General features: G+C 47.0%; 1 protein-coding gene across 8 annotated transcripts in view; it reads right to left on the minus strand.

Moving 5' to 3' along the window:
• LOC110515873 (dmX-like protein 2) overlaps window positions 1–12,220 on the minus strand; it is a 105,232-nt gene that overhangs the window by 58,635 nt on the left and 34,377 nt on the right. For all 8 annotated transcript variants that reach the window (XM_036964146.1, XM_036964142.1, XM_036964144.1 and 5 more), the window contains exons 10-20: window positions 9,428–9,646; window positions 8,937–9,202; window positions 8,524–8,790; window positions 8,052–8,284; window positions 7,456–7,658; window positions 5,439–5,560; window positions 4,597–4,686; window positions 3,982–4,090; window positions 3,034–3,153; window positions 1,148–1,360; window positions 1–85 (exon numbers count right to left, since the gene is read on the minus strand). In XM_036964146.1, the coding sequence (XP_036820041.1) occupies window positions 1–85; window positions 1,148–1,360; window positions 3,034–3,153; window positions 3,982–4,090; window positions 4,597–4,686; window positions 5,439–5,560; window positions 7,456–7,658; window positions 8,052–8,284; window positions 8,524–8,790; window positions 8,937–9,202; window positions 9,428–9,646 (1,927 nt within the window). The remainder of the gene's footprint in view (window positions 86–1,147; window positions 1,361–3,033; window positions 3,154–3,981; window positions 4,091–4,596; window positions 4,687–5,438; window positions 5,561–7,455; window positions 7,659–8,051; window positions 8,285–8,523; window positions 8,791–8,936; window positions 9,203–9,427; window positions 9,647–12,220) is intronic.

Below are 12,220 nucleotides of genomic sequence, written 5' to 3' on the forward strand. Positions count from 1 at the left end.
AAACGGACGCGGGAGTCAGAGCAGGTGGTGACGATCAGGTAGGGGGCCAGACACACAGGGTAGATGGACGACGAACTCAGGTGACCTGGAGAGAGAGGGAGAGAGACAGTATAGAATAACTGAATCAGACTAACTCAGATGACTTGAAGACAGAGACATGGAGGACAATGGCATAATAAATAGTTAGGATCCAGTCCCTGGCTTGTGAGATGTTTCATATATCTATGATGTGCTGTTGGTTTTAAAACTTTTACTTTGGAATATATTACATTTAGACGGTTTTTACAAATATGTCAAAGTAAAGTTATTAGTCTACCTGTGGAGGGTATATATATATGTATGTATGTATGTATATCCACCCGTACCTGTGGAGGGTATATGTATATATGTGTGTGTGTGTGTGTGTGTGTGTATATCCACCCGTACCTGCGGAGGGTATATGTATATATATGTGTGTGTGTGTGTATATCCACCCGTACCTGCGGAGGGTATATGTATATATGTGTGTGTGTATATCCACCCGTACCTGTGGAGGGTATATGTATTTATATATATGTATGTGTGTGTGTGTATATCCACCCGTACCTGTGGAGGGTATATGTATGTATATATATGTGTGTGTGTATATACACCCGTACCTGTGGAGGGTATATGTATGTATATATATGTGTGTGTGTGTGTGTGTGTGTGTGTATATATCCACCCGTACCTGTGGAGGGTATATGTATGTATATATATGTGTGTGTGTATATACACCCGTACCTGTGGAGGGTATATGTATGTATGTAATATATATATATATGTGTGTGTGTGTGTGTGTGTGTGTGTGTGTGTGTGTGTGTGTATCCACCCGTACCTGTGGAGGGTATATGTATGTATATATATGTGTGTGTGTATATACACCCGTACCTGTGGAGGGTATATGTATGTATATATATGTGTGTGTGTGTGTGTGTGTGTGTGTATATATCCACCCGTACCTGTGGAGGGTATATGTATGTATATATATGTGTGTGTGTGTATACACCCGTACCTGTGGAGGGTATATGTATGTATATATGTGTGTGTGTATATACACCCGTACCTGTGGAGGGTATATGTATATATATATATGTATGTGTGTGTGTGTGTGTATATCCACCCGTACCTGCGGAGGGCGTAGCTCTGGTCACCTCCACCCCAACAGGCAGGTCCAGGCGGTGGCTGCAGACCAGCTTGGAGCTGAGGATCAGTTTGCTGGCTGACTGCAGGTTGGCTGTGGAGGCTGAGCGAGGGAGAGGGGAGGGGGACGTGTCAGCTGTACTCTGTTGGAACGGGATCGTCAGCTGAGACTGGTAAGACCGCTCTGGGACCGGATCATCTGAACACACAGAGAGAGAAAGAGAGACAGAGAGAAAACTTTATTGTTCATATAGTCATCTCAACAACAGAGGAAAAACTTTATTGTTCACAATATTATCTAAACAAACTTATCTAAACAAATCGAGAAAAAACGTTATCTTCAACACAATCAATATACAAACTACACAGGCCTCAATGCGCATACTAATGCGCTGTACTACTCCATTACACCGGGGCCCGCCGCACTACTCCGTTACACCGGGGCCCGCCGCACTACTCCGTTACACCGGGGCCCGCCGCACTCTATTACACCGGGGCCCGCCGCACTCTATTACACCGGGGCCCGCCGCACTCTATTACACCGGGGCCCGCCGCACTCTATTACACCGGGGCCCGCCGCACTCTATTACACCGGGGCCCGCCGCACTCTATTACACCGGGGCCCGCCGCACTCTATTACAGCGGGGCCCGCCGCACTCTATTACAGCGGGGCCCGCCGCACTCTATTACACCGGGGCCCGCCGCACTCTATTACACCGGGGCCCGCCGCACTCTATTACACCGGGGCCCGCCGCACTCTATTACACCGGGGCCCGCCGCACTCTATTACACCGGGGCCCGCCGCACTCTATTACACCGGGGCCCGCCGCACTCTATTACACCGGGGCCCGCCGCACTCTATTACACCGGGGCCCGCCGCACTCTATTACACCGGGGCCCGCCGCACTCTATTACACCGGGGCCCGCCGCACTCTATTATACCGGGGTCTACCGTACTCTATTATACCGGGGTCTACCGTACTCTATTATACCGGGGTCTACCGTACTCTATTATACCGGGGTCTACCGTACTCTATTATACCGGGGTCTACCGTACTCTATTATACCGGGGTCTACCGTACTCTATTATACCGGGGTCTACCGTACTCTATTATACCGGGTCTACCGTACTCTATTATACCGGGTCTACCGTACTCTATTATACCGGGTCTACCGTACTCTATTATACCGGGGTCTACCGTACTCTATTATACCGGGGTCTACCGTACTCTATTATACCGGGGTCTACCGTACTCTATTATACCGGGGTCTACCGTACTCTATTATACCGGGGTCTACCGTACTCTATTATACCGGGGTCTACCGTACTCTATTATACCGGGGTCTACCGTACTCTATTATACCGGGGTCTACCGTACTCTATTATACCGGGTCTACCGTACTCTATTATACCGGGTCTACCGTACTCTATTATACCGGGTCTACCGTACTCTATTATACCGGGGTCTACCGTACTCTATTATACCAGGGTCTACCGTACTCTATTATACTGGGGTCTACCGTACTCTATTATACCTGGGTCTACTGTACTCTATTATACCTGGGTCTGCTGTACTCTATTATACCTGGGTCTACTGTACTCTATTATACTGGGGTCTACTGTACTCTATTATACCTGGGTCTACTGTACTCTATTATACTGGGGTCTACTGTACTCAATTATACTGGGGTCTACTGTACTCTATTATACTGGGGTCTACTGTACTCTATTATACTGTATTATACTGTACTGTATTATAGCACCCAGACAGGCCTAGGTTAGGTTGTGGTTAGGTTGGGTTGTGGTTAGGTACTCACCCACATAGGCCTAGGTTCGGTTGTGGTTAGGCTAGGTTGTGGTTAGGTACTCACCCACACAAGCCTGTACGGACTGGAGGTGCAGGTGCCACATCTGCAGCACAGAGTTCATGTTCAGGTCCTTCTCTATGACAACCAGGAAGAACTTCTCAGAGAACGGAGTAGGGTGGTACTCTGGAGAGGAGAAACACAACTTTTTACACGTTCTTCAGTTCAGTCATCCACTCATTCATCCATCCATCCACTCATTCATCGATCCATCCACTCATCCATCCATCCATCCACTCATCCATCCACTCATCCATCCACTCATCCATCCACTCATCCATCCATCCATCCATCCATCCATCCACTCATCCACTCATCCATCCATCCATCCATCCACTCATCCATCCATCCATCCATCCATCCACTCATCCATCCATCCATCCATCCACTCATCCATCCATCCATCCATCCACTCATCCATCCATCCATCCATCCACTCATCCATCCACTCATCCATCCACTCATCCATCCACTCATCCATCCATCCATCCACTCATCCATCCATCCATCCATCCACTCATCCATCCACTCATCCATCCACTCATCCATCCACTCATCCATCCACTCATCCATCCACTCATCCATCCATCCATCCATCCACTCATCCATCCATCCATCCACACATCCATCCACTCATCCATCCACACATCCATCCATCCATCCACTCATCCATCCATCCATCCACTCATCCATCCATCCATCCACTCATCCATCCATCCATCCACTCATCCATCCATCCATCCACTCATCCATCCATCCATCCATCCACTCATCCATCCATCCTGAGTTGAAGGAAGGTCAGTGTGTAGAGCTCTGGGTTCTCCTGAGGCTAATCATGTCATTCATACATTAACCAATTCATAAATCCATCCATTCGCCTGTCCATCCTTTCACACCCTCAATTCTCCCTCCCTCCCTGCCTTTCTCTCTCTCCCTCCCTTCAACCTCCCGTACCCTCGAGAGAAGGGTAGGATGTAGTGTAGAGCTCTGGGTCCTCCTGAGGTGTATATCCCAAAATAAAGTCCTCCTGGAAAACATGAAGGAGCTGGGTGGTAGATCCACACTAGAGAGAGAGAGAGGGAGAGGGAACTTCTGTGAGTGTAATGTTTACTGTTCATTTTTATTGTTTATTTCACTTTTGTATATTATCTACTTCACTTGCTTTTTCAATGTTAACATATGTTTCCCATGCCAATAAAACCATTTGATTTGAATTGAATTGAGAGAGATAGAGGGTCAGAGGGGGGGGAGAAGGAGAGAGATGGACATATTTCCCTCAGATTACAAAGACACACAAACAATTGAAAAACAAATCACATTTTGATAAGCTACCATATACATGTTAGGTAAAATACTTCCGCTGTGCACCACCATTTACCTGTGACTAGATTAATGATATAGCATGATCTCTTGACTTACTGCTTAGATAAAGAGACAGGTGTGGTTAAGGGCCTGTAAGTAAGCATTTCACGGTATGGTCTACACCTGTTGTATTCGGCACATGTGACAAATAACATTTGATTTGCCTTACTGCTTAGATAACGAGAAGGTCAGATAGGTATTTCTTACCTGGTTAGTGATGACATCTAGTTCTATGATGCAGCCTGGTCTGGCTGTCGACTGCTGGCTCACTATGTTAAATACCTCTCCTACTAGTTTCTATGGAGAGAGACAGAGAGAGAGACACACACACACACAGAAAGATAGAGAGACACAGTTAGAGACAGAGAGAGAGAGAGCGAGAGAGGGGGTGAGGGAGGGGGGAGATAGAGGGGGGGGGGGGAGAGGGGGGAGAAGAGGGAGGAGGGAGGGAGGGAGGGAGGGAGGGAGGGAGGGAGGGAGGGAGGGAGGGAGGGAGGGAGGGAGGGAGGGAGGGAGGGAGGGAGGGAGGGAGGGAGGGAGGGAGGGAGGGAGGGAGGGAGGGAGGGAGGGAGGGAGGTTAAGAGTCTTTAACCAGCTATCTTGAAGCTTTAAAGTTCCAGTCCCCTTCAGTCTCAGGATTTCACTGTTAATATGACTGAGGACATCTGTGTTTACTTACTGAGGTCTCAGGATTTCACTGTTAATCTGACTGAGGACACCTGTACGTGTCTGTGTGTGTGTGTCTCTGTGTTTACTTACTGAGGTCTCAGGATTTCACTGTTAATCTGACTGAGGACATCTGTACGTGTCTATGTGTGTCTGTCTCTGTGTTTACTTACTGAGGTCTCAGGATTTCACTGTTAATCTGACTGAGGACATCTGTGTTTACTTACTGAGGTCTCAGGATTTCACTGTTAATCTGACTGAGGACATCTGTACATGTCTGTGTGTGTGTGTCTCTGTGTTTACTTACTGAGGTCTCAGGATTTCACTGTTAATCTGACTGAGGACATCTGTACGTGTCTGTGTGTGTCTCTGTGTTTACTTACTGAGGTCTCAGGGTCTGACAGTTCGTCCAGTAGTTTCCTGGCGTCCACCACAGCCTGGTAGAGACGCAAGTTCTTACCATCTGACGCTACGAAGCACGCACTGGAACTGTTACAGTATGTACCTGGAGATAGAGGGGAGAGAGATGCTGTTTTAAATGTGGGCACTATGAGTAAGGTTCTGCATGTAGTTAGTAGAAACGCCCAATAAAATTGCAACTTCAACTTGAAGCCCTACAGGTGTCTCCAAACCACCCCTTGACAATCATTAAGTACTTCACCAGTACCTTGTCTGAACATGTGATACACACATGAACAACAGTTATACATTATATACAGTGGGGAGAACAAGTATTTGATAACCTGCAAAATCAGCAGGTTTTCCTACTTACAAAGCATGTAGAGGTCTGTAATGTTTATCATAGGTACACTTCAACTGTGAGAGACGGAATCTAAAACAAAAATTAAGAAAATCACATTGTATGATTTTTAAGTAATTAATGTGCATTTTATTGCATGACATAAGTATTTGATCACCTACCAACCAGTAAGAATTCCAGCTCTCACAGACCTGTTAGTTTTTCTTTAAGACGCCCTCCTGTTCTCCACTCATTACCTGTATTAACTGCACCTGTTTGAACTCGTTACCTGTATAAAAGACACCTGTCCACACACTCAATCAAACAGACTCCAACCTCTCCACAATGGCCAAGACCAGAGAGCTGTGTAAGGACATCAGGGTTCAAATTGTAGACCTGCACAAGGCTGGGATGGGCTCCAGGACAACAGGCAAGCAGCTTGGTGAGAAGGCAACAACTGTTGGCGCAATTATTAGAAAATGGAAAAAGTTCAAGATGACGGTCAATCACCCTCGGTCTGGGGCTCCATGCAAGATCTCACCTCGTGGGGCATCAATGATCATGAGGAAGGTGAGGGATCAGCCCAGAACTACACGGCAGGACCTGGTCAATGACCCGAAGAGAGCTGGGCCCACAGTCTCAAAGAAAACCATTAGTAACACACAACGCAGTCATGGATTAAAATCCTGCAGCGCACGCAAGGTCCCCCTGCTCAGGCCAGCACATGTCCAGGCCCGTCTGAAGTTTGCCAATGACCATCTGGATGATCCAGAGGAGGAATGGGAGAAGGTCATGTGGTCTGAAAATAAAAATAGAGCTTTTTGGTCTAAACTCCACTCGCCGTGTTTGGAGGAAGAAGAAGGATGACTATACCCCAAGAACACCATCCCAACCGTGAAGCATGGAGGTGGAAACATCATTCTTTGGGGAGGCTTTTCTGCAAAGGGGACAGGATGACTGCACCGTATTGAGGGGAGAATGGATGGGGCCATGTATCGCGAGATCTTGGTCAACAACCTCCTTCCCTCAGTAAGAGCATTGAAGATGGGACGTGGTTGGGTCTTCCAGCATGACAACGACCCAAAACACACAGCCAGGGCAACTATGGAGTGGCTCCGAAAGAAGCATCTCAAGGTCCTAGTGGCCTAGCCAGTCTCCAGACCTGAACCCAATAGAAAATCTTTGGAGGGAGCTGAAAGTCCGTATTGCCCAGCGACAGCCACAAAACCTGAAGGATCTGGAGAAGGTCTGTATGGAGGAGTGGGCCAAAATCCCTGCTGCAGTGTGTGCAAACCAGGTCAAGAACTACAGGAAACGTATGATCTCTGAAATGACTAACAAACGTTTCTATACCAAATATTAAGTTCTGCTTTTCTGATGTATCAAATACTTATGTCATGCAATAACATGCAAATGAATTACTTAAAAATCATACAAAGTGATTTTCTTAATATTTGTTTTAGATTCCGTCTCTCACAGTTGAAGTGTACCTATGATAAAAATTACAGACCTCTACATGCTTTGTAAGTAGGAAAACCTGCAAAATCGGCAGTGTATCAAATACTTGTTCTCCCCACTGTACATCCTCCAACAATACGCTTCAGAGCACTCTACAAATGGGTTCTGTATTGCAGTGTGTGTGTGTGTGTGTGTGTGCTAACCTAGCACAGAGCTGGGTACAAGGGTAGGCAGCCATGCTACATTGGAGAAGGCTGACGTGTGCAGGGAATTGATTCGGGCCAGCTCTGACACTCCTCCAGTGCAGGACAGGGGTCCTATGTGGTCCACCCTCCACAGAATCAGCTCACTGTAGATGGCGTTCGGGTCATGGAACGTCCTGGTGGCCGCGTTACGCAGCTGCTTCCTGGGGGATCACACACACAGTTTGAGTTTGTCACAGTGTGTGGCTCAGTTGGCAGAGCATGGCGCTTACAACACCAGGGTTGTGGGTTCAATTCCTATGGGCGACCAGTACGAAAAAGTATGCATTCACTACTATAAGTCTCTCTGGATAATGAGTTTGTCTAAAAAATGTATATGTCACACACACACACACACACACACACACAACAAATTGTCAAAGACAGAGATTATATTACACACACACGCTTGCAGGCATGCACACACACGTATTTCTGATACACACTCACGTGAACATTTTGTAAACACACACACACTTTCTAGACATTGAGGTCCTAGAGGGTCCTCGTTGCTTCCTCCTATGACACACACACACACTCCCTTCCTCCCTCCCTACCTGCGCCGTCCTCTGGGGGGAGGTGTGTGTGTGGGTGGCTGGTCGAGGTCGATGCTGCCGGGGGCGGAGGGGGGGGTGAGGAGAGCGTTGTGGTGGGAGGAGGTCAGCAGTAGGGGGAGGACGGTGTGACACGCCTGGTCGTTGAGGTGGAACCGGTGACCGCAGTAACGGAACGTATGAGACACAGTTAGAACGTTGGAGAACGCCGAGCGCTCAGCGAACGTCACCGCCCACTAGAGAGGGAAACGGATTGAAAGGAAAACTCTGAGTCACAAAATGTCTATACATTATTTATCATACAGTATGACATTATTAGAGGGATTTTTGGTTTTGTACTTTATATGGTTGTAGTTTGTCTTTTAAGCATGAATGTAAGGACCTTAATACTCTTATGAGCCCTGGTCAAAATTAGTGCACTACATAGGGAATAGGTGGGTTTGGGACACAGCCACAGTCTGCCTCTCCCTCTCACCTGATTGAGAGACCCGTCCACATGTTTGGACACCATCATGACAGCAGGGCCGATGCCTGGAGCTTGGCCCAGAGAGAGGCTGAGGGCTGAGGAACCCAGCCCACCAGAGGCAGAACGGGGCAGACGGCGGGCCCTCCTCCCCTGCTCTCCCCCGGCGTTGGAGCTATCCACGTTGGAGAAGGAGCAGGCGTACATCAGAATGTTCTTACTCAGGGAGTTGGCGTCGCCTGTAGGGAACGCCACTGGGATACGGGACGAGAACGACACCTGGAGAAAAAGGGATGGAGAGAGGGAGGGGAGAGAGAGAATAGTCAGAGTGGAGCAGAATTCTGCTTCCTCTTGTGTGTCCATGTACAATATGTGTGTTACTTCATGTCCGTGCGTGTGTTGCTGCATGTGCAGTCTCCTCTTACCTGCACCTGTCTGAAGATCCCCTGGATGTACTCGTCCAGGTATTTGACGTGCCAGACCAGGAAGGACCCGTCGGTGGGGTGGATGGTAAACAGCATGTCAGGACTCTTATTCCACTCCAGAGTTAACGCCTCCATCTTCCTCTCCAGCAACATGGAGGGCAGGGGCACTGAGCTACTGGAGCCTGGGGACGACGCCTTGGTGCTGCCCTCACCACCCTCACCCTCCTCATGCTCTGATGAACCTTTCTCTGACATCTCATCTAGGTCTGGAGAGAGAGAGGGAGGGTGGGAGTTAGACACGGACAGAGTATGATATGTCAGTGTGTATAGAATACCTTGGAACAGACTGATATTACCCAGATGTATTTCACGGCTCTACAACGGTTTTGTACTGGGTCAGCTACTCAGAACGAGTTTATATATATATATATATATATCTATCTCTCACAACAACAGCATGTAGATCTGAGGGTTTCTGAAACAGAGCGTACCAAAGTCAAACTTAATGGGGGAACCGTTCTGGTCGAGGGCGTCGTCGGTGGCTTGGTCCAGCTGCTGTTCTGAGAGCTTGCGGAGCTGCAGCATGAACAGGTCCATGGAGGTGGTGAAGGACAGGTCCTTGTTGTTGAGCCAGTGGACCACAAACCCTCCTCCTCCACTCCCGTCCTCCGGATTAAACACGGCAGACTCCGCTAGCACCGCTGGGATGTCTGGGGGTTAGAGAGAGGAAAGGGGCGGATACAGGATATTACTATGCATGTGGGAGGAATATCGGAACAAGCTAAGGCTGACGTTGCTAGTTCAGTTTGTGCGTGTGTGCCTGACACGGAGAGATTGTGTGTGTAGCTGTATGTATATGTACAGTGCTTTGCGAAAGTATTCGGCCCCCTTGAACTTTGCGACCTTTTGCCACATTTCAGGCTTCAAACATAAAGAATCAACATGAAGAATCAACAACAAGTGGGACACAATCATGAAGTGGAACGACATTTATTGGATATTTCAAACTTTTTTAACAAATCAAAAACTGAAAAATTGGGCGTGCAAAATTATTCAGCCCCCTTAATTTAATACTTTGTAGCGCCACCTTTTGCTGCGATTACAGCTGTAAGTCGCTTGGGGTATGTCTCTATCAGTTTTGCACATCGAGAGACTGACATTTTTTCCCATTCCTCCTTGCAAAACAGCTCGAGCTCAGTGAGGTTGGATGGAGAGCATTTGTGAACAGCAGTTTTCAGTTCTTTCCACAGATTCTCGATTGGATTCAGGTCTGGACTTTGACTTGGCCATTCTAACACCTGGATATGTTTATTTTTGAACCATTCCATTGTAGATTTTGCTTTATGTTTTGGATCATTGTCTTGTTGGAAGACAAATCTCCATCCCAGTCTCAGGTCTTTTGCAGACTCCATCAGGTTTTCTTCCAGAATGGTCCTGTATTTGGCTCCATCCATCTTCCCATCAATTTTAACCATCTTCCCTGTCCCTGCTGAAGAAAAGCAGGCCCAAACCATGATGCTGCCACCACCATGTTTGACAGTGGGGATGGTGTGTTCAGGGTGATGAGCTGTGTTGCTTTTACGCCAAACATAACGTTTTGCATTGTTGCCAAAAAGTTCAATTTTGGTTTCATCTGACCAGAGCACCTTCTTCCACATGTTTGGTGTGTCTCCCAGGTGGCTTGTGGCAAACTTTAAACTACACTTTTTATGGATATCTTTAAGAAATGGCTTTCTTCTTGCCACTCTTCCATAAAGGGCAGATTTGTGCAATATACGACTGATTGTTGTCCTATGGACAGAGTCTCCCACCTCAGCTGTAGATCTCTGCAGTTCATCCAGAGTGATCATGGGCCTCTTGGCTGCATCTCTGATCAGTCTTCTCCTTGTATGAGCTGAAAGTTTAGAGGGACGGCCAGGTCTTGGTAGATTTGCAGTGGTCTTATACTCCTTCCATTTCAATATTATCGCTTGCACAGTGCTCCTTGGGATGTTTAAAGCTTGGGAAATCTTTTTGTATCCAAATCCGGCTTTAAACTTCTTCACAACAGTATCTCGGACCTGCCTGGTGTGTTCCTTGTTCTTCATGATGCTCTCTGCGCTTTTAACGGACCTCTGAGACTATCACAGTGCAGGTGCATTTATACGGAGACTTGATTACACACAGGTGGATTGTATTTATCATCATTAGTAATTTAGGTCAACATTGGATCATTCAAAGATCCTCACTGAACTTCTGGAGAGAGTTTGCTGCACTGAAAGTAAAGGGGCTGAATAATTTTGCACGCCCAATTTTTCAGTTTTTGATTTGTTAAAAAAGTTTGAAATATCCAATAAATGTCGTTCCACTTCATGATTGTGTCCCACTTGTTGTTGATTCTTCACAAAAAAATACAGTTTTATATCTTCATGTTTGAAGCCTGAAATGTCGCAAAGTTCAAGGGGGCCGAATACTTTCGCAAGGCACTGTATGTCTGAGGCAGTGTGTGTGTGTGTGATTTGTGTGCAGCTGTATGTATATGTATGTCTGATGCAGTGTGTGTGTGTGTGATTTGTGTGCAGCTGTATGTATATGGATGTCTGATGCAGTGTGTGTGTGTGGGGTCACTGTCCATTTGGAAGATCAATTTGTGACCAAACTTTAACTTCCTGACTGATGTCTTGAGATGTTGCTTCAATATATCCACATAATTATCCTCCTTCATGATGCCATCTAGTTTGTGAAGTGCACCAGTTCCTCCTGCAACAAAGCACCCCCACAACATGATGCTGCCACCCCCGTGCTTCACGGTTGGGATGTTGTTTTTCGGATTGCAAGCCTCCCACTTTTTCCTCCAAACATATTGATGGTCATTATGGTCAAACAGTTCTATTTTTGTTTCATCAGACCAGAGGACATTTCTCCAAAAAGTACAATATTTTGTCCCCAAGGGCAGCTGCAAACTGTAGTCTGGCTTTTTTATCAAACAGTCACACTCCAAACTCCACTATAGCCAAGACCAAAGAGCTGTCAAAGGACACCAGAAACAAAATTGTAGACCTGCACTAGGCTGGGAAGACTGAATCTGCAATAGGTAAGCAGCTTGGTTTGAAGAAATCAACTGTGGGAGCAATTGTTAGGAAATGGAAGATATCCAAGACCACTGATAATCTCCCTCGATCTGGGGCTCCACGCAAGATCTCACCCCGTGGGGTCAAAATTATCACAAGAACGGTGAGCAAAAATCCCAGAACCACACGGGGGGACCTAGTGAATGACCTGCAGAGAGCTGGGACCAAAGTAAC

This window comes from Oncorhynchus mykiss, chromosome 26 (assembly GCF_013265735.2).
Source record: "Oncorhynchus mykiss isolate Arlee chromosome 26, USDA_OmykA_1.1, whole genome shotgun sequence".
NCBI classification, from domain to species: domain Eukaryota; kingdom Metazoa; phylum Chordata; class Actinopteri; order Salmoniformes; family Salmonidae; genus Oncorhynchus; species Oncorhynchus mykiss.